Source organism: Cydia fagiglandana, chromosome 18 (genome assembly GCF_963556715.1).
Source record: "Cydia fagiglandana chromosome 18, ilCydFagi1.1, whole genome shotgun sequence".
Classification (NCBI taxonomy): Eukaryota; Metazoa; Arthropoda; class Insecta; order Lepidoptera; family Tortricidae; genus Cydia; species Cydia fagiglandana.
In genome coordinates, this window is record NC_085949.1 from 2238475 (window position 1) to 2263419 (window position 24945).

Sequence of the window (24945 nt, forward strand, 5' to 3'; positions counted from 1 at the left end):
CTCCTCCACACTCGTGCGCGAATCGCGGCGCGAAGCCGCGAAAGCGAGTGTGGCGTCGATTTTCGCAGACAGCGAAATCGACTCCACCAGACTCCACACTCGCGTTCGCGGCTTCGCCCGCGATTCACGCGCATAGTCTGGAGGGGGCTATACTTCAACAACGCATCCCAGTTTGGGCGTTTTTCACTTGTAAACTCAAGAAACTTAACGTTTTTCCAAGTTATGGTACTTATGGGCCTTATGGCCTTTACTTTCTTCGGTATTCACTTAAAAATAACATCCGCATTATTGGTTCTTCGTATTTTCCCATTGATATAAATTTAAATAAATTTGGCTGTATAAACATTTTTGCCATTGCCCTGTTCAAAATGAAAACCGTTAAAAATGTCATAAATTCAATTTAATTACGTTTCTTTAAAATTTTACACAGAAGTTTTTTTCAATAAAATGAATAATTATAAACATTTCATTGCTGGCGTAAGTAATGTCGTTTTAGGAGTCGTTCGTATAATAACCGACAACGATGACGGCATAAAGCCTGAGATAGCTAGCTTTGTAAAACTAATCGACGGCGTGAAATACGAGGATGGATCTTATCACACTTATTATGAAGAAATGAAGGCAGTTGTGAAGAGTTTCATCGTTTACTGGAGAGAAACTATGGATTTAGCTGAAAAACGAGCTGATTATCTTTGTCACAGAGTCGAAGAAAGCGTATGGAAGGAGTTTAAGGAGCTTTTAGTATTGCACATTGTTGATACTATAAGTTTATGGAAGGATTATGAAAAAAAAATTTTGGAGGAATTTTTGCCAATAGAGTCCGAACCGCAACAAAAGGTGGGTATTATGCTATGCTTATGGCTCCTCTACACGATGGGCCAACGCCGGCCACTCCCAAGGGACGCAGCCATGCGGTAGAATGAGATAGCAATATCACTTGCTCCCTCTAACGCATAAATGCGTCCCTTGGAGTGGCCGGCGCTGGTCCATCGTGTAGAGGAGCCATTAAGGACATTTATTTGTGTGTGTTATCACAAATATTTGTTCCTAAATTAATGGATGTTTTCTTTGTCATCATCATGAGGCCTTAATCATCTTGACAGATGACTTGTGCAGCATCTGTTTGCGAGGGACAGTGTCTCTCGTGGCTGTATAAGCCAATGCGGAACCGGCATTTGCGACCGCATTTGTGGCAGCTATATAAGTTCTAAAAGCGTACAACGTAGGCGAACAACACGCGAACGCGAGGGTGAATCAATCCTTTGATACCTATTGAAAATCGCAAATTGCGGGGACCTTTCTCTTTTACTCCAATGAAGACGTAATTAGAGTGACAGAGAAAAGTCCCCGCAATTTGCGAACTTCGATTTTCGCGGTTATAGCCTAGAAGTGTCCTACGTGTCCTACGTGGGCGATCTCATTGCGAACGCGAACGCCTTGGGCCCGCCGCGCCGCGTCACGTTCGCGAGTTGTTCGTTTACGTAAGACGCAGCGTTATTGACCTTAATGTAGGGAAAACTAGACTTGTATTTATTTATAAAAAAGATGATGAGGAACACGATACCTTGTCCCTTAAGATTGTACCACACCTTCTCGCAGATACACGACGATCTAACCTCAAAGTTCCGCGAGCACATGGGCCAGCTCCACGAGATAAAGTTGCACGTGGAAAATATGGATCGTAGGGAGCAAGTCTTGGAGTTCGCGAAAGAACAGTACGCCAAGTCTGTGGAGTCGAAGGAAAAGGTGTTCCAGTACGCTCATGAGTACTTGTCGATGTTGCTGGCGGATCATGTTAGTATACGATATTATATATATTACAAACTTTTATGTAACTTGTAATGTTCTGTATCCGGATTATAAATCGATTTGGCATCTGCCACAAATGCATACGTTGCGCTAGTTACTCGTAAAACCCGCCCGGTTAGGATTTAGGACTGGACCTAACTACCAGTAATTTTAAAAGTATAGTCCCATTCGGAAAATATGCGAAATGCACGTAGCTTGTTTCCCATCTTTCCCCAAACTTTCGTGTCCCAAAGTTTGGGAATTTTAAGATACCTACATGAATATATTTAATTCAACCAGCTTCCAGAAATCAGGGGCAGTTTGAAGGAGATCCTGAACCAGACGCAGAACAACCTGAAGCGGCTGGAAAACAAGCGCGAAAGCAAAGTTAATGTGCTCCTCAATAGACTCTACGACAAGAATAAGGAACAGCTGATGATCACGCGTCTGAAGTGTGGCTCGTCCAATTGCCATTTTGTTGAGGTTAGTGTAGATTTTAGGGAAGTCAACGCAGTACTAAACTCATTCTCTCTCAACATCATAACATCATTAACTTAAAAAGTTTTTCTCGGATCTTGTCGGTGGAGTATCTTCCAGCTTTCTCTATCTTGCGCCAGCTTTTTGAATTTTTGATACGACACAACCCCTACTTTTTCTTTCTCTTGTTCTAAAAAGTTGTGTCTGAGTTTTCCTCTACCCCGCTTGCGTTCTATCCGCCCCTCCAGGATAGTTAGTAGGAAGTGGTCGTGTCGTATTAAGTATGTTTCCAATCATCAATCATGTGTGTGTGTTATTTTTATAGGAATTTGATTTTTATGCTTGCACAAATCAGATTTTCGCAATTTCGGGGTTGGCGCGCTCGCAGTAAAAGTTGTTCACCTACATCCATTATTCATCCGTCACGGTCAGCCATAACAAATACTTATATTTCTCTAAAAGCTCAGTAACGACATCGAGAAGATTCGCACCGAGCTGCTCAACTCCGGAAACCACGACGCCGTATGGAAGGTCACGGAGAAACTGGAGCTATTTGAGAAACGCTACGCGGAGTTTGAGCTGATCGCCGACAACCTGAACACGCTGAAGAGGGAGCTGGAGAGAGCATACAGGGAAGAAGGCATCTATGAGTCTAGGATGTAAGGTTTTTGGTGTATTCCCACTTGTCCCCCCACGTGACCACTGCTATACATGAGGCGGGGACAACTGGGAATAATTCACTGAGTAGATGGAGTAGACTCTTGGCAACCCCCGAAAAAGGAAGTGGGGAAAGATGACTCGGGCGGTCCTGACCCTGAAGCTCCTAGTGCTCCATCAGGTGGTCCATCAGGTTGCGGTTTACGCCTACCCATTGATGAGCTTAGTATTACGATCTGAGGGGCTACCGCGAAAACCGAAATTCGTAAATTGCGGGGATCTTTCCCTTTTACTCCAAGGAAGGCGTAATAAGAGTGACAGAGAAAGATGCCCGCAATTTGCGAACTTCGATTTTCGCGGTTATAGCCCTGAAGCGCCCTCCAGACTATGCGCGTGAATCGCGGGCGAAGCCGTGAACGCGAGTGTGGAGTCTAGTTCGCTGATATACGAAATCGACTCCAGACTCGCGTTCGCGGCTTCGCGCCGCGATTCGCGCACGAGTGTGGAGCGGGCTTGAGGTTAACCGTGCCATTGTGCCAAGCGGCACATTGCCTGAAACAAAAGTGCACACTCGCTGCACTTATTCCCTAAAAGCCGTAACACACTACCGCACCGCAACAAGGTCACGGTAGGCCGCACTATTAAGGTCACGGTGCGCGACAACCGCAAGTCAGAGCGAAAAAGAGTTATTTCGGTGCGGTAGTGTGATACGGCTGTAACAATTTGTTTATTTAAAGGACGACAGAGTTGCCAGGCACCAAAAACTTGTGCTGGCAGCTAATGGGCGCGAATTTTACTAAAAGGAAGGAGGAGTTAAAGCAACTCCTGATTAAGGCCGCTAAAGCTTTGACTACGTTCTTCGTTGTAAGAGGTGAGTGGGTATATATATATATAAGAACCGTCTAAAATTTTAACACCAATAAGTATACTTACTTAAAGTCGGACCAAGCAAAGTCTGCAGCGGATTTGATAGCCCACGCAGTGTGTTATTTTTACGTCATAATGTCATAGAAGTTTGACATTTAAAATAACAGGTGCACTGCGTGGGCTATCAAATCCGCTGCAGACTTTTCTTGGTCTGGCTCTATGACGTTTCATTAACCATTTAGTGATAACAACACTTCGTTTAAAAATACATAGGTACCTACTGCTGATGAGCAATAGACCTCCTCTCATAAGATGATTAGGCCTAATAGTACCTTAGGTAGGTTGGTGCTTACCTACTCCCCACCATAGAGTAAAATTAAGGGTGGATCCAGGTTTTTAGTCAGAGAGGGGGGGGGGTTAGTCGTATAACCAAGTTTTTGAAACTATTTTAAATTTAAGTACATTGTTTAGGTGCGACGGAGGAAAGAATGATATATAATAACGAAAAAGGACCATATTCTATAGACGTATATGGACACATGGTCTACCATTTTGATCACGGGCTAAACAAATATCACATGGATTGCGAGGGGAACTATAGAAAGGTACTTCCAATGTTTGACGCACAATACCATTAATTATAATAAAATAACACAAATAAACATAATATTTCTTGGACTATATTTACCCTACGTTGTTACGAGTATTGGGCTGTACCAGTCAGTTGACGTCTTGGGTTAAAATTTTAACCAAATGATGTAAGATTTATCTTGTTCTTCCTATGCAACTTCCCCACTCCTTCCTAATGCGCGAGACGGACAACTATATACCCAATAATAAACGAAACCTTTTCTTTTTTTTTTAGCCTAACATCAAGCCCATAGCGTATTGTGACGAAATTGGCCGCTATATCCTCAAAAATGACGAGAAGATTTACCAAACAGATGACTGCGCCAGTCTCTACAAGCTCGGCGATGATACGCTCCTCAAAAAGGTTTATATTTTAGATATTCATAATCCATATCCAGGGGAGTCGGAAAGTCGTTACACACGGGCGTAACGGACCGCGTCCTTGGTCCGATCCGAGGCCTGGGGGGCTACCGCGAAAACCGAAATTCGCAAATTGCGGGGATGTTTCTCTTTTACTCCAATTAAACTGTAAGTAGAGTGACAGAGACAGATGCCCGCAATTTGCGAACTTCGATTTTCGCGGTTATAGCCCTGTTCTATCGTGTGAAAGGTGGTCCACCGCACGTCCATTAAGACGCAGCTATAAGTGAAAGCGAGAAAGAGATATTTTGACCATACTAATGTCGCGGTCCTGTACGCCCGTCTGTTACGGCTTTTAGACTAACACATCTTAAGGTGTATCCAGACGAGACAATTTTTCGCCAATCTGATGAAATTCTCCGATCGAACAGGGCCGTGCGGACGCAAATACCAATTTGATTCCCCGATCACATTAGCAGGTGCAGACACAAAAATGCCAATTTTCATAGTAGAATGCAAATTGGTGATTTAATTTGTGTACGTGGGGACGTTAGATGAGATTGACTAATTATTTTCCTGAACAAATCGACTGATTTCGTCAGTCCCGTCTGGATACCCCTTTAATCAATGTATTTTTTGATAATAGGTTTCGCGCGACTGCGGCCACTCCGAGATCACCAAACCTGAATGCGAGATGAGCATCAAGGATCCGACTGGCGACGTGATACTGCCCGACGCACAACCTGTGGATATCAAACGTAACGTAACCTAAGGGTCTACCGCGAACCACGTTCGAAGTGTTGCCTCCCTGTCACACTTACGTACTAATTTACAAGTGCGACAGAGAGGCAATACGTCGAACGTGGTTCGCGGTAGGCCCTCTAGTACGTTACGTAGATCTGGACATTTAGGGTCGTCGCAAATATATCGACACGCATTCGGCAAAAGGCGATAGGAAAAAGCTTTATGTCCGTGCAATAAGAGCGAAAAAGCCGTCGACGCAGGCGCCGGCTGATGCGAGCATGAGCCTCCATTCGCACGACAGCTTTTTCAACGCGCGTTAATAAAGCGCTTAAATCTGTCCACACTCTAAATTCGACTTAATTACCAAGGCTTAAAGTCGAAAATCCAACAACGCTTGATAAAAAGCGCCATCGTTGTCGTGTGAATAGCTACATACATGGCTATCCTTTGTGTCATTCAAACTCATTTTTAACGCGAGTTGAAAAAGCTGCCGTGCGAACGGCGCCTTACGTAAGCGATCAACTCGCGAACGCGGCGCGGCGGGCCCAAGGCGTTCGCGTTCGCAACGAGATCGCCCACGTAGGACACTTCTATAGGTATCAAATGATTGATTCACCCCGCGCCACATCGCTTCGCTTCGCGTTCGCGTGTTGTTCGCCTACGTAGTACGCTGCGTTAGTCTGCGTACGTCCGGTCTGCGGCCTATATAATTGAGAAGTTTCCAGGTCCTTTTGAGCCCTCAACTACCACTATTCCACTGTTCCCACTCTAGTTTTACTATTCCAGGGACGTTGAACCGCGAAGTGGTGAAATACCTATGGGACTCGTTTGGGTCCATCCTGCCCGACGCGCTTTATGACGTGTGCCAGCAACAGCCCAAGAACCCCATACACTACCTGGCCCACAGTCTGCTTAAACACAAGTAATCTCTTGCATCATTCTTTTAAGTATTTTCTTGATAAGAACATAATAACCTCCCCCTCCTTACGTCGTATTCATATTTTTGCTCATGAGTACCTACCTTCAACATGATAATACTATTACTTAACTATTACGTACTTATTCTGTGGCAATGCTAAGCCAAACGGAACCGAGTTTGCCCGAAGTCAGGAGTGTCTCCCCACTGCCGATACTCAGTTACACATTGTTTTTGGGTTTTGTACCTCAAAAGGAAAAAACGGAACCCTTATAGGATCACTCGTAGTGGGTCTGTCTGTCACAGCCTATTTTCTCTTTCTATTTTACCTATAGATGACAGGAAAACCTATTTGAAATGTGCAGTCAAGCGTGAGTCGGACTTATGTGCGAAACCCTAGAAACGCGAGTCCGACTCGCACTTGGCCGGGTTTTTTTTTATTTCCGTCGGGGGTTTAATATACGTTCCTTTACAGGTACAGCAGAACTTCTGCAGAATTACTTCAGAAGAAAAAGGAATCCGAATCGTATCACGCCAATATACTCAAGGAGAGGAAAGAAGTAAGTTTCAATGTTTTTAATGCATTTTATTCTTACGGTTTTAATTGCCATCAGCAATTAAAAACGTAGGAATATTTCTTGATGTGTACCTATTATTAAGCGGCATCGTCTTTTAGACTAAGCTCGTTAAATAAAGATAAAAAAAAAGCAATTAAACACTAAATTTCATCCCATACAAAAAACCCCACTGTCATAATTTTTTTGGGATAAATAACAAGACAACGAAATAGTTATTTGTTTTACAAGGAGGCAAAATTCTTGTTTAACCGCTCGTGCTAATATTTGGTTTGAAAAATGGAATCTTGAGCGTTGCGAGGGTTTCAGAGCACGAGGGTCAAACAAAATTTGCCCCCGAGACCCCGAGTGAAACACAATGGTTCACCACACCAACCCGAAGAAAATATTAACTAAGATATCAAACAAAATCAAACCAAAAGAAATCCAAATGAATGTTTTAAATATTTACCATTCAAAATCATCATTTAGGTAAAAGTAAATTCTACCAGCAAACATAAGAAAACTACTCAAAATTGGCATTTGATTACTTTGCCTCACATGTGAATAAAATGCAACTTTGCTATCAGTTTTTGAACAATCAAGAGAGCCTTACCAGTTGGTGTTGAGAACCTACCAAAAGAATTTTGACCCGCCTTAGCCTTACTCACTCTGTTTCTGCTACTGTACTGTTAAATGATTTCCAGAAAGCGATAAAAGAGAGCACAGCGTGGAAGGCGGGTCAGGTGAAGCGCCGCAAGCCCGAAGAGTCGGACGATTCGTACAACCGAGCCCTGCACGATATCTACGTCGCCACCGACAAGTTCATCACGTCGCTCGATTAAGTATTACAACTAAAGGCCTGTGCACACCGGCTGCGTGTGCGTGACGTGCACGTGCGCGTGCGGCGTTGTAGTATACAGATCCTTATGAGAGATGGCACACCGCTTGCGTGACGTGTGCGGCTCCAACATTTTAGCGCACGCACACGCGCACGTCACGCACACGCAAGCCGGTGTGGCTCGGCCTAAAATCAACTAATCCCCGGGGGTCGGCAAACCGCGGCTCTTTGGACCTGCAATTGTGGCTCTTTACTCACTCTGCTACCTACCTACTGACTACTATTAAAAATAAAATAATAAAACATTTATAAAATTATTACGCCCAGAAAGATTTTTCATTGATTCCTTATTTGTAATTTTTGGTTATTTTTATTGCATGTAAAAATTTGACTTGTAAAAGCGCACCTGTGGCTTACTTGCTGAATAAATGTAAGTAAATATTCTTTATTGTGCATCATACAGTCAGCAGCAGATATACCTGAGCGGGCAAGGTGTCCAAGAAAACATATACACTTCAATCGTCACAAAAATAAGGACATCTAAGATGTCATTTTCACGTAGGCTTTCAGTTCGTCACAAATACCTTAACTTCTGAGTTCTTCTTTATCACATACGCCCTTATTTAATCACAATGACAATAACGGTTAAAAAGTCAGTGGTAACTAGGCACTCAAATTCAAGCTGCTGTCATTAATACCTACACGCACTGCCAATCACGTACGTCAGCAGCCAGGGTGCCACCAGTTGCTAAGCAGTTGTTATTTCAATGGTAACTAAGCATCAACATTTTATCTGTTTAACTTTAAAATAAATACAGTAGCACTACGAACTGACACCTCCTTTCTTAAAGAAGTATTTAATCGTTAAGTGTCAAACTTAGACAATAAATAAGTAGGTTCTACGCGGTCGCGCGGCGGTAAGGTCATATGCGGCTGTACTGTTCTTCCAAACCGTAGAGCATATTATATACCTATGTTAATATATTTATTTAGCCCGCTTATTGTACTAAAATATATTATACAGGGTGGCCCATTTAGATCGGTCAGTATGGGAAAATCTGATACTATAAGATATACACCGATCTCTTCTTAAGCGGGCATTACATTATACAATTTGTAGTGCGCTAGCTGAGTTAGCGCACTAATTTAGTATAGTGTAAAGACAGTTAGCCAGTTAGAGACCCAATCTAGTGCAATCGCATGTGCTCTGCCGCACTAACGCTATCTAGCGCACTAGAACGCATAGTGTAAATGGTTTTAGCGCGCTTAGCGCTTACTGTGTAAGGTCAGTTGTCGGCACGCCACCGACGCACTCGAACACGCGTATGATGGATGTTTTATTGTTTTAGTTATTGCATTTCAGTTCAAAATGACGCAGCCACAGACTAGGGAATAGGAAGTACCTACTGCTAAAATCTTCTTCTTCAATCATGAACTTTATAAAGACATGCCATTTTTATGGGATAAAAAACATACGAGGGGCGGCTGAATAGTAATCTACCTAAGTATGAAATAAAAGACTGTAGTGTCCAGTTTTATTTTATTTTTCTATGTAGTCCCCTTCGAGGGAAATGCACTTATTACATTTGTCAAATAATGACATTAACCCATGAAAAAAAAAATCTTTTGGTTTGTCGTCAAAAAAAGTCCGTTACAGCAGCCTTCATCTCATCATCAGTAGAAAATTTTCTGCCTCGGAGGTCTTTCTTCAGATTTCGGAAGAGAAAATAGTCGCAGGGGGCTAGGTCTGGACTATACGGTGGGTGGTCAATGGTACCGAAGCCTAATTCTTTCATAACCAGCTGCGTTGTGCGGGCAGTATGGACAGGTGCGTTATCGTGTAACATCAAAATTCCTTTGCTTAATTTGCCTCTCCTTTTTTCTTTTATTGCATCCCTTAACTGGCGTAGCAGGTTAGAATAATATTCGGCATTCATGGTAGTTCTTTTTGGTAAATAATCAATCATTAATATTCCTTCTATATCCCAGAACACCGTAGCCATAAGTTTGCCAGCTGACGGTCGAACTTTAAACTTCCTAGGAGGCTTCTCGTCTTTGAACTTCCATTGTAAAGACTCTTGCTTACTTTCTGGGTCCCACTGTCTGATCCAGGTCTCATCACACGTCACTACTTTTGACATAATTTCTTCTTCTTTCCCCCGACTCATGTTCAAAAAGTCCTTACAACATTTCACCCGTCTGTCCATGTCAAAAGGCGTTAACATTCTGGGGACCCAGCGCGCACTCACCTTAGACATGTTCAAATGTGTATGAATTATTTCATTAACTCTCTCTTTACTTATGCCCACATCTCGGGCTATCTCCCACTGCTTCACCCGTCGGTCTTCTAGAATTATTTTTTTTACTTTGGCTACATTTTCCTCCGTAACCGCAAAAATCGGCCTTCCACTACGGGGGTCATCCTCCAAGCTTTCACGACCAATTTTAAATTGCTTGGACCAAAATTTTATAGTGAATTCTGAAGGGCACGAATCACCAAACACACGCAACATACGCTCTCGGATATGCGAGGGCGTATTTCCTTCTTTTGTTAAGAATTTGATCACTGCACGGTGCTCAATTTTAACTATTTTGATTTTTTCACCCGACATCTTGCATAAATTCGAAAATTGTACACAAATGGCATTTACGGAAACAAATGAATGTCACAAAATTTGAAAAAAGAATAAATAACGAATAAAATTGCATTGCAACCAGTAACATATTTTAATATTTTTTTGACCAAGGAGATTACTATTCAGCCGCCCCTCGTAAAGATTACAAATACAAAGACATTAGAAATTATGGTAACAAAGTGCTTCTCGAAATGTACAAAGAATTCGACTGAAACGCGATCTTCGACCGAAACGCGACGTTCGATTCGAACGATGATCACTGCTGAAATGAAAATAAGACACTAACTAGCGTCGCTAGCTAGTGTAGTGTAATGAACAAGCTCTTTTTTATCTCGCCGAGCAACACTTAATTAGCGCTCTGCAAATTGTATAATGTAATGCCCGCTTAAGGTATCAGTGACTTGTTGTAAGTGTAGAAATTAATGAATAGCGACTGTTAACATAATTGTGACACGTTGAGCGCTCACAAGTAAATACTACCATCACAGTCAACAACTTTTTGACTGTTTAAACGTTTACCTCTCTTTGAGCACCTGGAGTGCATAGCGACTTCTGCTGCTGACTGTACATAATTGTTTGAGTTTGAAAGCGATAAAAGAGAGCGCAGCGTGGAAGGCGGGTCAGGTGAAGCGCCGCAAGCCCGAAGAGTCGGACGATTCGTACAACCGAGCCGTGCACAATATCTACGTCGCCACCGACAAGTTCATCATGTCGCTCGATTATTACAACTAATCCCCCGGGGTCGGCAAACCGCGGCTCTTTGGACATGCAATTGTGGCTCTTTACACTATTAACACAGAACTTAGTCTAGTCAATTCTACTTTTGTGGTTCTTTGGCAATCTAATCCTAAAAGTGATGAATTCTACTGTGGTTGGTTCTGCTCTTAAAAAGTTTGCCGACCCCTGACCTAGAAAAATTCGTGATCGTGTTTAACAAGCGAACTAGATGAAACTAACTGTGGTGACTTGAATGGTCAAACATCTTGATGGCGGGACTTCGTTTTGTTCGTGCTAATAGATATGTATTTGTAAACACATGTTTTCTTACCCTTTATTCTTGTTCTATGTTGTAATTAGTACGTTGCAAGTTGTAACTTTTTTTTATAGACAGTTCTGGTAAGCTTGAACTACCCTTAAAATATTATAGGAATTAGCAAATTATTAAATTGAATATAACGTGGGTCCATACAGAACGAAACCGCCTCGCGAGAAACTCTGTGGAGACATGCCTCGCCCGAGGCATTGCGGCCGCGAGAGCGTTTGCTTCGCCCGATTAGACCGTAAAATCAATGAAAATTTGGCAGGCCTTTTTTTGGTCTAATTCAAAGTATTGAAAGGTCACTCAATGTTACCAGAGCATCATAATTGCTATTGATCGATTTAATAAGGAAACTAACAGGTAGGACAGCTTTCATCATTGTGTTACATTGTTACAATAACAACAATAATCAAGAATTGTAATAAACTTAAACTATTTATTTTTCCTTTTACAAAATGACCTCTAATAACCTCCTAATAAAGAATTTACAATAATTTCTCATCCGTATGTGGTGATAGTTCAATCACAGCGGCTCAGGACCATGAATAAAAAATAATAAATTACACTTTCCAAAAACCGCAAAGTCCCCTGAAAGTGCCTTCAAGAAAGTTTCAACATTTTTGGAACTTTTAGATTCTTACTCTAATGTAACATGCTCCTGAGCCAAAAGGGTCTTCCGATTGTACCCAGAAATCAACATAATAATAATATACGGCTAGACAATTACGTCAAATCAAACACCCATTACCAGACCCACTGCTTTATTGACTTACCAGTGTATACAATAAATCATAACAATTCGTCAAACAAAACAACATGTGCCGAACTTATATAAATACGGTCTGGTTATAGCGGAGGCTCAGTCCGGGCGGGCAATAAATATCAACCTATATACACGAGTGTGTCGTGCCCTCCACTATATATTTATAACGTTTTTTAAAAATTTATAATTTATTTCGTTATGTCCTATCTATGTAGGTGCCGGCGCCTCTGTACGCCGCTAACTGCCTAATCTAGTCGTACAAAATGTACAGGAATTTGGCCAGTATCGGATGATGTGACACTACTAAGGCGAGTTACCTTGCCAGTGGTCGTGCTAGTTACTAAACATGTTCAGTATGCCCACATATAATCGAGTTAAGTTTTTTTTTTAAACGTCAGAACGCTTTGTCCACTAAACCGCTTAGAGCGAATTCGCAGCGAGATTATTCCGTGATTAACTCGCTGGTACTATTGATGCACTAAGGCCCTTAAATGAAAAGCGAAGTGTGGACATAGCTTTACATTGGTATAAACATCACTCCACGTCCCCAGACCACTGGTCGGTATACGGTTTTGTGCAGTTTCTGACAGTGCCGATCTTAGGATATGGTTAACTTACATTAACCACGAAGGTTAGGCCTTCAGTCCACCCATTCAATGACATTAACAATTTGTACCTTCTGTCAATAATCATTTCAAAAACAAATACATCTAAAGAATAGTCCTATAAAATACAGATCGTTGACAGCCATACTAAATAATGATCTTACAGGTAGAACCCTTACAGTTATGTTGCGTAGAAAACATTACAATCCTAATTTTCTTAGCATGCTTTGGGTTCTAGAAAGGTTAGCACTTAAATCAAAACTAGCTCGTTTCTATACCTTATGCCAAGCTACTTGATTTTTGTGTTACTTGATCAAATTAATAATATTTATATGCGACAGGTATAGAAACTGACTAATGGCGTGCAACACCTTTAGGCTATACACACACTGATACCACGGTTTGCAATGACAGAATTGACAGATTTAACAATGTAAGCATATTTGCTGACTGATGTATTCATCAGTTTTATACACATTCCGACGCGGGACGATACCAAGTCGCTCAGCTCGCCGCGACTCGTGACGTCAGTGTGGGAACAGCCTTATATAACTTTACCAACGACTTTATAATTACATGTACCTTATTGCCGATAAGTATGTTACATTTTTCCGTATAAAATACTTCTGTATTTCTATAATTCTATTTATGCAGGTATGCATAGGACATATTTTATGCATCGGCCTTACTTTTATAGTAGACTGTCAAAAAAGCTACTGCCAATAAAATGTTTACCTAAAATGTCTTTCAAGATTGATCATCCGTCATCAGATCGATATGAAATAGGGAGTCAAAACAGTTGAGATTGTTTCGCAAAACAATTTATCATATAATAATTTTCCACACAGAACGAACCGCCTCGCGGGGAAAGTGCCGCACGAAGCAAGCTCGGTGCCTCGCCCGTTTGCGTTTGCTTCGCCCAAGGCACATCTACGCAGACTGAGCTGCTCCACGCGGCAATTTCCTCACGAGGCGGGACGTTCTCTGTGTGGACCCGCCTTTTTATTACACTTTCGTTATGAATCGAGATATGTATTCAAAACGCCATTAATAGTAAATGGGACTAAGAATACCCAGTAACGCCATCTATTTCATAATGATTATATGTAGGCTTCTCTGCTACCCAATCCCAAATACTTTTTAAGCTAATTAGTATTTCAGCTAGTTTGAATGAAACTCAAGGCTTTCGTTATGTTATCCTTTACATTACAATCGCAAATAAGTCAGATCACTTTCTACGAAACATTCCATATAGTGACATATTTCCATGGCACTTTAGTGAACAGTCAACTGGGGTAACTGGAAACAAGAGGGATAACATTTAGACAGGAAATATTCCCCAAATAATCTGAAGTATACTGACATCAGTGTACTTCTTTCAATCTTCGAGTCACGATTTACCAGTATAAGGCACTGGTCCCACCGCGAGCTAGTAAGCTATGAGCTATCGGCTATAAACACGAACAAAAGATAAGCACTCCCGTGTAAATAAAAGAGACACGGCGATATTTATAGCTCACCGCTGGGCGAGTAACTATAAATATCGCCGTGTCTCTTCAAGCCTCAAGGTGGCCACTGATGAGCCTTCCAACAGTCCAAATAGCGTGGCTGCAATCCAAAATCGGTCCGTGGATGTCAAAAACGCACAATGTTTAATATTAGGATGCCGTCCATTTGGATGAATCCATTGTAAGGCTCGTCAGTGGCCTGCTTTAGTGGCAATTTTTAAACTAGCTAAAGTAGTTCGTAGTCAAAAAAACTTGTCTAACGTTATCCCTCTGTCCCCAGTTACCCCACTCGATTGTACATACTTTAACCTTCGATAAAGTCAGAATTGGTCCACCAACTGCTTTTTTAATAATTCCAAAAACAATTTCATATAAATTAGAGTAAAAAATGCCCCTACTTCACTAACTAGACAGATGCCATGGCCATTGAGCATAATTGTGATATACAGACGCTATCAGATACATCGGAGCGGTCCAGGTGCTCAAAAATATCTGAACACGCACTCTAGCGCCTTGACAATAGAGGATAGTTAAGATATTTGAGAGTACCTTGGCCGTTACGATAAATCTGATGGCGACATAATATATCATACGATGAATTATGCAAAAATAGACGCGGCATTTGAGACTAAGGCTGTGTCAGATATTTTTGCGCACTTGGGCAGATTTTCAGATGTCAATTGACTAATTAGTGAAATATAGACCATAGATTATTGACAATGTAGATAAAATAGTTCAAAGAACTCAAAAAGCATCGAAAAATGTGACAAAACTTATTGTCTTCCAAACAAGGCTAGTACCATCGCCCACACTGTTAACTGCCCATCGGTAATTTAAACCTTATTACAAAAGGCATAAGATCCACCCACGGACAGATAAGAGTGTTGCTGTTTGTATCTTAGTATTCGTCAATGTAAAGAGTGAAAAAGGAAGTTTTTCCAATAAAATGTGGAATCATTCAAAAGAATATTCTTAGAACTGAATAATAGCAGCCTCTTATGTTTGTCACAATTGAATCATTCCAGTTTTCTTGGTTATGTCAGGCACTTTACTATAAAGTCTAATATTGCTTAAGATTCGAGTCGTACAGTCGCCATCAGATATATCGGAGCGGCTAAGGTTCTCACAAATAACTGAACACGCCTCTATTGTCAGGGCGTTAGAGTGCGTGTTCAGATATTGTGAACACCTTGGCCGCTCCGATATATCTGATGGCGACCGTACTAGTCGTAAGATCAAAATGCCAGTATACTAAAAGACAAACACTTTGGTCACATGTGCGTTCACCATGAGTTATGCGTGGCTTTAAACGCTAGCGATTGCGTCAATTCAAACGCAGTGCATCTCGCTTACATCAATGTCAGTACGAGGGAGATGCTTTGTGACTATTGTGTGCTAGTTTACGCAGTCGCTAGCGAAAATGTCAGTGTCAAACTCGTGGTATGGTCATTGATTTGATATGGATGTAAAAATTTGCAACAGAAGTAGCCCAGCAGGAGAGGTGTCCTTTGACAGGCATAAGGGTGTTAGATATTACGCAAAATTAAACCCTATCCCTTCGTTAAAGAGTTCATAATCATTGTGGGATATACACTCCCATCTGAACATGGCTTTGTTGTTACTTAGTCTGCTACTGACTATACCTACAGTATATCCGCATGTATCTTCAAAACGCATGTGCAGATCATTTTGAACGCTTTGTTCATGTAACTTCTGCTGTTAATGGTATACTGGCACTTTTAATACAGATAACTGTAATGGAATGGTATAATCTACGAACACAATACACTGATATAATTAACCTAGCTCTTTCGAATCACCATGTGTTTGGGTATATGGAAAAAAAATTCTATGTTGTTCGTTTAAGCCCAATTTGGTGATACCAGGTATCATCAATATTATATATTTCTGAAGATGACATCATCATGACATGTCAATCGCTTCTGTTAGTCAGTCAAAAGACATATTATAAATATGTCCAAGTGATAAATAACAAGTTATTTCAGAATGTTGGAGGTTTCTTCTTTAGCCGAATACTTTCGTTCTAAAGATTCATCACAAGATTTTTTATTTTACCGCGCTTGTCAATTTTACTCAAATTTTAACTTTATCCTAATGGATTTAGGACTTTACACTTAGGACCAGGCGCCTATGTCACCAATTTGACATTTGACACTGACAACTTACTGGCTTCCTGCACATTTGGGCCGGTACGTAAAGCCGAAAAACGTCATTGTTTACTTTTTGGACCGGAAATGTACGGTCAATTGTCTATGTCAGGTGACAATTGTCAGTGTGGTGAATTGGGGGCCTGATAATTAATGACCTTGTAAATTATTTTCCGTTTTAACAGAGAATCAAACTGGTATCATCAATTATCATCCACTTTTAACTGTCGTTTTGTAAACATTATTGCAAATAAATAATTGCTATATGGAGAATCAATTTTAAAACGTCTATATAATTTGAAACTGTATTTAAGACATAAGAGGACATTTTAAGCTACACATCCTATATATGATACCTTTGGAGACATTGGGAAGGCTTGAGCGACCTGTCATTCTTTGGACAAAGATTAGGCGATTGGCACTTACTTTGCACTTCATTAGCCGGGTCCACACAGAATCGACTACCGAGTCGCCTCGCGAGGAAATTGCCTCGCGAAGAAATTGCCGCGCGAAGCAGCTCGGTCTGTGTAGACGTGCCTCGGCCGCATTGCCTCGAGCGAATATATTATTTTTATAATCTATTGGAGCCGTTATTTATTACTTCACCTTCACCTGTTTGGTAACTGAATTTAAATCAAGCAAGTAAATGAAGAATTGTGTAAGTGCCAAGCGCCTCTCAAGAGTCCATATTAAAATCTGTATTTGTAAGAAAGATAGAGTGATATCTCTTATAGGTATAGTTTTGAATCTACTATGTGGGTATAACTCAGAATATCTGATCCAGCCTAATTATTTTTCAGTATAACCAGCATAACGCATCGACAAACCGTATAGATGTTTAGAGGCACTACGCGCTACAAAATTGTATGGATAAATTTTGGAGCGCTTCAACTGTTTACATAAGTCACTTTTATACTAATTGCTGAGATGACAATGACCTAAAAAGATACCTTTACATCGCCCACAATACAAAACGTTCGAGAAACTTGAACCAAGTTGTTTAATTAGTTTTAAGTGTGATTTATTTTTTGTGACGTATGACTTTTAATATGTTTGTAAATGTATAGTATTTGAAATTATTTCGTTAGAAAAATCAGCAAAGCAAAAGAAATGCGTTTTTGCGTACGGTTCAAATTTCAGGGTACGGTCGCCATCAGATCGGAGCGGCCGAGGTGTTTAAAAATATCGAAACATGCACTTTAACGTCTCGATAATAGAGGCTTCGGTCAGATATTTGTGAATACCCCGGGCGCCCCGATGTATCCGATGGCGACAGTAGGGTGTCATGGCCTTACGACAGAGTTGCCGGGGAATGCCTCCGGACGGCACGGCACCGAGTGGTCGCAGTGTCTCGGGCGCTACTGCGAGGGGTAGGTGGGCGCGGAGGGCACGGCCTGGTACACGAGCGGCGCGGGCTGCGGCCCGCTCCAGCCGCCGCCGCCGCCCGGCATGCTCATGCGGTAGCCCGCTGCAAATGGAAACATACCTCTAAGCGCCTTGCACCATTCCACTAACCCGAGATTAACCGGTTAAACCTGGAGTTGCCATTAGTGGCACTAAGGCCCACTTGCACCATCCCACAAACCCAGGGTGAAGCAGTTTAACCGTCAACCCAGTGTCAAATTGTACTGGTAACCATGGTAACTCCGCTGGTTTAACCGGCTAACCCCGGGTTAGTGAATGGTGCAGGTCTTTAGAGCATTTAATAACCTGGAGCCGGCTTTCAATAACTAAAGTCCGGTTTTCCTAGGGTAGCGGTGCCGTCATGTCATGTGGCGGCCGTCTCCATACAAAATAATATGGCTAAATAAGGATGAGTAGTATTTTGTATGGAGACGGCCGCTATATGACGTGACGGCACCGCTATCCTAGGAAACCAGAGCTTTACCTCTCTGCCAAAAAACTTGCACAATATGTAAAAAATCACGTAAATACAATGTCACAAGCGATTAGTGCTCATTCCCACAATCGCCTCGTAAGAGATACTAGTTGGGCTGAATGAACGCGACACGCGATTGACATGCAGCCCGCCTGCTTCCGGCCGGGCGTCCCTGCACTACATCAAGAGATACTGGTCTAAAAATGGCCACATGTGCTGTGAACACATGTAATAAACGGTATTTTACAAACAAATTATTGCAGTGGCAACATTGTCTTACTTTTTTTTGGTCTTGAATTACGTTTTGCAGTATAGTGTGTACCCAGCTAATAAAGAAGTTTTAGGTTACCTGCTGCTGCGGCCTGCGGATTGCTATAGGCGGTGGCATATTGCTGATAGTAGCCGGGGGCCATGTAGCCCTGTATCGCGGGGTAGCCCTGCAACACAATATTCATGTTTTACACAACACATAGAGTAATAACTTAGGTGTATCTACTTTTTTTTTTTGTTATTCTGTCCCGTCCGACGACAATAGTAGCATAGTTTGTTAAAAGAAATGTTATATTACTTTCTACTAATATGATGCCCCATTTATTATGTTATGGAAAAATGTTATACCTGCCATAAAAATGTATGTTCAGTTACTTTAAATAGGCGGGTCCAGGGTCCACACAGAACAAGCCGTCTCACGAGGAAATTGCCGCGCGAAGTAGCTCGGTCTGTGTAGACATGCCTCGGGCGAGCTACTTCGCGCGGCAATATCCTCGCGGGGCGGCTCGTTTTGTGTGGACCCGCCTAATACCATAAAAAGTGACCCAGGCGACCGTAACCATGGCAACGAGAGGTAATAAAAAGCAGATTCGCCAATTACTAATGTTCCTACTACTAATACGACGTACTAATGTTGTTGTTAATGTTTGACGACCGGTCTGGCCTAGTGGGTAGTGACCCTGCCTATGAAGCCGATGGTCCCGGGTTTGAATCCTAGTAAGGGCATTTATTTGTATGATGTTACATATATTTGCTCCCGAGGCACGGTTGTTTTCTACGTATTTAAGTATTTATATATTATATATATCATTGTCTGAGCACCTACAACACAAGCTTTCTTGAGATTAACCGTGGGGCTTAGTCAATTTGTATAAAAATGTCCTGTAATATTTATTTTTATTCCTATGGCCACCTACTGTATTAGTTTTAATCTACTTAGTTAATATCAATAATAGTTTATAGGTTTTGCACGCCAACTGCAACGTCGGCGTGCCGTTCCCATACAAGTTGCAGTCGGGTTACAGTCCGTCTGTTCCGGCCCTAGCCTTAGCAAACCAAAAAACATGCATATCCGATTACTAATATACAGTAATAACACAGAAGTTCTTTCTCCTTAATGACATTGACAATTAACCTTACGAACCTAATTTATTGTTCAAATTAACACACGCGTTCGCTCCCTTTCGTGATACACATTGTATGCAACCACGATCTCAGTTAATTGGGTCAATGTCCGACATTCTTCGTGCTTACCGTCCGTGCTTTATTATCAACAGTGATCGTACATTTTCCAGCATTTTTGGTGCAGCGGAGTGGTGTTAACGGAATTGGTACAAATAATTTCAACCCTAATGATTAATTAGCGTTAATTACGTTAATATTAACCTTAATTTACCATTTCAGTTGAAATTATCTATACCAATTCCGTTAACACCACTCTGCTGCACCAAGAATGCTGGAAAATGTACGATCACTGATTATCAGATCGTTAACCCTTTACCAGAGGCTGACATTTCAAAAAAGACAATCGAAGTTCAGGCCGCGTAGCCAAGATGCCGATCGCTTACGCTCCGTAGCGATCGAAACGCAACTGTCACTGTCGCACTAATATGGAAGAGTGATAGAGAGACATAATGCTTTTCGTTGTCGAAGCGATAGCGATTGTAACCTTGGCTAGGCCGGCAGTCTTACTCTTACTCATCGAAAATAGAACAAACGTTTGGAGTGCCGTATGTGGGAAAAATATATCCCTTAGCCTGGTAAAGGGTTAATGTGTTCAGATATTTATGAGCACTTTGGCCGCTCGCACCTTCGCAGCTCGGATATATCTGATGGCGACTGTTCAAACCTTAATGTAAACGAAATAAGGCCTAGTGATGGTTAGTTAATTGTAAGAACATGTGATTGTTAATTGCATTCACAATTACTTATCATTAACTAATTAAACGCTATTACGTGCTAATAAGGGTACTTTCCATTATTACTATTTACAAAAACTATGTGTTAATATCACGTGCCTTAATAAAAACAAAAACCGGGCAAGTGCGAGTCGGACTCGCGCACGAAGGGTTCCGTACCATAATGCAAAAAAAGGCAAAAAAAAAAACGGTCACCCATCCAAGTACTGACCCCGCCCGACGTTGCTTAACTTCGGTCAAAAATCGTCGTTTGTTGTATGGGAGCCCCACTTAAATCTTTATTTTATTCTGTTTTTAGTATTTGTTGTTATAGCGGCAACAGAAATACATCATCTGTGAAAATTTCAACTGTCTAGCTATCACGGTTCGTGAGATACAGCCTGGTGACAGACGGACGGACGGACGGACGGACGGACAGCAGAGTCTTAGTAATAGGGTCCCGTTTTACCCTTTGGGTACGGAACCCTAATAAGTGAAATAGCCCAATAGGTACTAAGATTTTTTTAAAGGAACGGACATTTTCACGGCTATAATACTGAACCAATTTTGAAGAAACATGGCATGTAGAAATATTAAGTGCTGGGGGCTAGCCAACATGATTCCTCACCTCTTCACTCATCCTCTCCTCAGTGCAAAGGCAGTCTAGGCTCATTTAAACGTTGCGAGAACACGCATGCGAGTTTCATTACATGGCGGTATTCAATTATCTAGTCATAATAATCATAGTCCGCAAACTAAAATCGCAAGCGAGTTCGCGCGCCGACTAAATGAGCCTTATTACAGTTCTATCGATATCGATAAACGAGAAAGTACTCCGTTGAATACTTTATATTATAAACGTGATATGCGACATATGTATATTGTTAGGTATATAATAACATATACACAGCTACAGCCGCGTCACTATGTGCACTTCAGCGCATTTGTGGTGCGCGTGCCGCGGCCGCTGCAGGACACCATCGCAAGCGCAGACTTCTGGCCGAAAGGTGTGGTGTTTCGGCGGTTCGGGGGCAACCTGCCGAACCCTACGCCGAGTCAGACGACGCTACGGAGCCACGTTAGGTGGTCGCCCAAATCTAATGTTTAGTTAATCTCATTTTTATGTGTACTGTTTTTCTTTGTCTCTTTTATATTGTAGTTTCCAGAGTGCCTTGGTTTATACTGTGTTATTTATTTGATCAATAAATAAATAAATACCTAAGAAAGATGCAGAAGCAAATGTAATCAGTCAGTGATTAAACCTACGAGTAGCAATTAGAGATAACGCTGCTTCGAGTTGAATCAATTAGTTTCCCATTCTGATTATTTTGCTGTGGCAGTTTCAGCATAATGTTTGATGGTTTATATTTGTCTGGGGTTAACAATTGCAGAAATGTACTACCATTGCTGCAGCATTTTTTAACCCCTTTCCCCTACTTCGTATAGGATTTAGGGCGTCCGTTAGCACACAATAAATAATAGTACTGTCGTACAGAAAGGAAACTTCCTACAAAATCGAAGTTTGACAGCGGTTTAGGGTGGAATCATGCTGTCCCTTTCTATTATATGGCACTATCCCTTTCAGCTATTTAGGGTTGTCAAAATTCAAGTGATTATCTTATCTGTGGTTGAGCACGCAAAAGGAGGTCAAGTGGTGCCAACCATAATAATTGCTCGGAGCAATGCTGAGCCGAGCGGAGCCGAGTTTGGCCGAAGTCAGGAGTTTCGCACCCCTGCCGCTAGCTGTGTATGGTTCCACGGCGCGGGTGAGCGGGTTAATGAAGCCCTGGCCGCTCCGATATATCTGATGGTGACTGTTCATGATCAACTAAATTCATTGCGCTCTATAGTTAGTTCTAGATCCGGGGCTTAAAGGATAAGATGGTAGTGCAACTGATATATGTGCAGCTTACCTGGGCATACCAATATCCCATGCCTTGCTGCTGGTATGGGTAGCCGGGGTACCCCTGCGTCTGCGCGCCCATGGCGGGCGGAGCGGCTGTGGTGCTGGGTGTGCTCTGAAACAATAATATTACACCTTAGTACCATCCTCAACCTTATTACTTAGGCATAAGGCCTAACAATGATCAGTCAAAAGTCAAATATTTGAGTCTTCAAAGCTTTAACCTTCAGTTTGCAAATTTAATAAGGTTCGAAAGTCTTCAAGACTAGTCTTCTAACAACACTGGAATGTGCTCACTGAGCAAAGCTATTGCTGCTTTGCACAAAAATCAACCTTGTTTTGTTACTACTATGGTTCAATATGGTTCTGATTTTGTAGTAGTAATTAAAGCAATAAAAACTGGTCACTTTATATAGTACCTAATTTCCATGGATAGTGATAGTGACACAATTTCATTGCTTTTGTGATTACATAGTTGCAATATGCAAAGGTTGTAACATTATTGTTACTATGCCAATAATATATGTATATTGAAACAGTTGGTCTGCTAATTTAATATAAAAGGGAAATATTTTTATACATAAACCATAAACATGTATATTATTAAAACCATTGCACAATACAATGTTGAAAGCAATATACCTTGTAACTTTGACTGCAAGATGGGTTTTCAAATTTGATATAACCGTCATCTGACCAAGTCTTGCAGCGGGAATGCAAATTTGATATTTAATTGACAGAAAGCGAATCATTTCATTAATCATTTTGTCAGATGACAAGCAAAAGTCACTAAGTACTATCAAAAAATTTAAATAACAATGCACTTTATTACACTTGTAACACGGTTTATTGTCCAATAATTTCATTGGTGTTAGTTAGTGACTTTTCTCGTTACCTGACGATTTGTTAAGATTATTTGTCTCTTTTACTATAGTTACCGTGAAAGTGAATTGGTTTATTTTATACTGTGTTTATATGTGATAAATAAATGGAATTGAATTAAAAATATTAAAATAGTTCAAAAAGGATTATTCAAATTCGATTGCAAGGTATTAAATAAATAAACAATCCAGCCTATATACATGATACTGGGCACAGGCCTCCTCTTCATAAGAGGGTTGGGGCTATAGTACGCACTTTGGCCCAAAGCGGGTTGGGGATTCTACACATACACCTTTGAGTTTCTTCTTGAGTGTATGCAGTTTTGATTCTTACCACTAACTTTTCAGTGAAGGAAAACCAACAGTATCATCAATTAATAAACATAGTTACCTGGCTCTCTCCCGTTCCTCCATTCTCTTTGCCCCAGAAACATTTTACTGCATGTCCACTAATCTCTGTGTTATGTGTGCCCTCGATGGCATGTGCTGCCGCCTCTTTAGTTGTGAACCTAATAAACGCATAGCCTTTGTCTCGGAATACTCTAATATCCTGTATCTGGCCATACTGTGAGAATGTATTCTGCATCAACTCCTCAGTGATAACATTGCTGGTGAAGCCCCCGCAGTAAACAGTTGTGTTAGTTGGTGAGCTCTGGTTGTAAACCTCGTCAAATGTGGGCTGCTTAGCTCGCTTGCTGCTCGGCGCGCCCTCGCTGGGCCTGTTAGCCGGCGGCTTGCGTGTCGACCAGTTGGTGCGTATGGATCTCGACCCTAGCCACTGTCCGTTCATAGCCTGAATCGCCGCTTCGGCATCGGCCTTCTTCACAAAAGAAACGAACGCGTACCCCTTAGATTTGAGCGTTTGTGGGTCGCGGACTATCCGGCAGTTTGAGATCTCACCAAAGGGCGCGAAAGCCTCTCGCAGTATGTGCGTTTCGATCTCCGGCGACAGGTCGCCGACGAATATGTGGTGGTGGTTGCTAGTGTCCGTCTTGGGCTGGTTCCCGGGACTTGTCGCCCAGTTAACCTTCATCTCCTTGTCCAGAAACACTCGCTTGTTCATGGCGGCCAGGGCCGTAGCCGCCGCCGAGTGATTAGTGAACTCGAGGAACGCATAAGGATCATTTCCGGGCTCACGGATTATCTTACAACCTTTTACTTCGCCAATTTGGCCGAACAACGCGCATAGAAAATCTTCTGTGACACTCGCGTCTAAATTACCGACGTAGAGAGTTTTCGGGTGGCTTTCGTCGCCCATATTAGAATTAATCGTAATCTAGCGGTTACTTAATTACGACTATGAACACTAGGATCGAAATTACTCGCTAACCAACGTGTTATTTCATTACACAAAACATTGGATGACGGATAAAGAAAGAAAAATGTCGCAAACAGCGCCTATAACTTCTCGAAAGACGTTGCTGTTGACTCGTGAAACGTTCACTTTTCGGAAACAAACGCATCTATAGACAAATTTCCGGTGGAATCAATTTAAAAAGTTGGCGGGAAAGCGGAATATTGTACTTTTCTAAAAGATTTTATTTGAAATTATGCAAATCCA

At 41.6% G+C, this 24945-nt stretch overlaps 2 protein-coding genes across 3 annotated transcripts; one reads left to right on the forward strand and one right to left on the reverse strand.

The window, feature by feature from the left end:
* The first annotated feature begins 400 nt into the window (after window positions 1–400).
* Window positions 401–11305, forward strand: LOC134673240 (uncharacterized). Of its 2 annotated transcripts, none has more exons than XM_063531199.1 (11): window positions 401–837; window positions 1600–1794; window positions 2089–2271; window positions 2728–2924; window positions 3660–3793; window positions 4261–4394; window positions 4655–4783; window positions 5426–5537; window positions 6310–6445; window positions 6915–7003; window positions 11060–11305. In XM_063531199.1, exons 1-11 carry the CDS (start codon window positions 448–450, stop codon window positions 11200–11202), a joined length of 1842 nt encoding a protein of 613 aa, XP_063387269.1. In that variant the 5' UTR covers window positions 401–447; the 3' UTR covers window positions 11203–11305. The 2 variants fall into 2 exon arrangements, with proteins under 2 accessions (XP_063387269.1, XP_063387270.1); XM_063531200.1 differs by lacking the exon at window positions 11060–11305 and adding an exon at window positions 7701–7838 and having other exon boundaries at window positions 6915–6999.
* Window positions 11306–12253: 948 nt separating this feature from the next.
* LOC134673248 (nucleolysin TIAR) lies at window positions 12254–24833 on the reverse strand. Its single transcript, XM_063531211.1, has 4 exons — window positions 23776–24833; window positions 22514–22618; window positions 18782–18869; window positions 12254–18021 (listed from the first exon to the last, which is right to left on the reverse strand). The coding sequence occupies exons 1-4, from the start codon at window positions 24640–24642 to the stop codon at window positions 17912–17914; spliced, it is 1170 nt and encodes a 389-aa protein (XP_063387281.1). The 5' UTR covers window positions 24643–24833; the 3' UTR covers window positions 12254–17911.
* Window positions 24834–24945: the final 112 nt, after the last annotated feature.

Coding starts and splice junctions, on each gene's coding strand:
- LOC134673240 (XM_063531199.1), top strand. CDS start 448: ATGAATAATTATAAACATTTCATTGCTGGCGTAAGTAATGTCGTTTTA. Junction 3,794..4,260: donor TACGTTCTTCGTTGTAAGAG/GTGAGTGGGTAT, acceptor TACATTGTTTAG/GTGCGACGGAGGAAAGAATG. Junction 7,004..11,059: donor CAAGGAGAGGAAAGAAGTAA/GTTTCAATGTTT, acceptor TGAGTTTGAAAG/CGATAAAAGAGAGCGCAGCG.
- LOC134673248 (XM_063531211.1), bottom strand. CDS start 24,642: ATGGGCGACGAAAGCCACCCGAAAACTCTCTACGTCGGTAATTTAGAC. Junction 22,619..23,775: donor GAGGAACGGGAGAGAGCCAG/GTAACTATGTTT, acceptor TTATTGTTTCAG/AGCACACCCAGCACCACAGC. Junction 18,870..22,513: donor TGGGATATTGGTATGCCCAG/GTAAGCTGCACA, acceptor ATTGTGTTGCAG/GGCTACCCCGCGATACAGGG.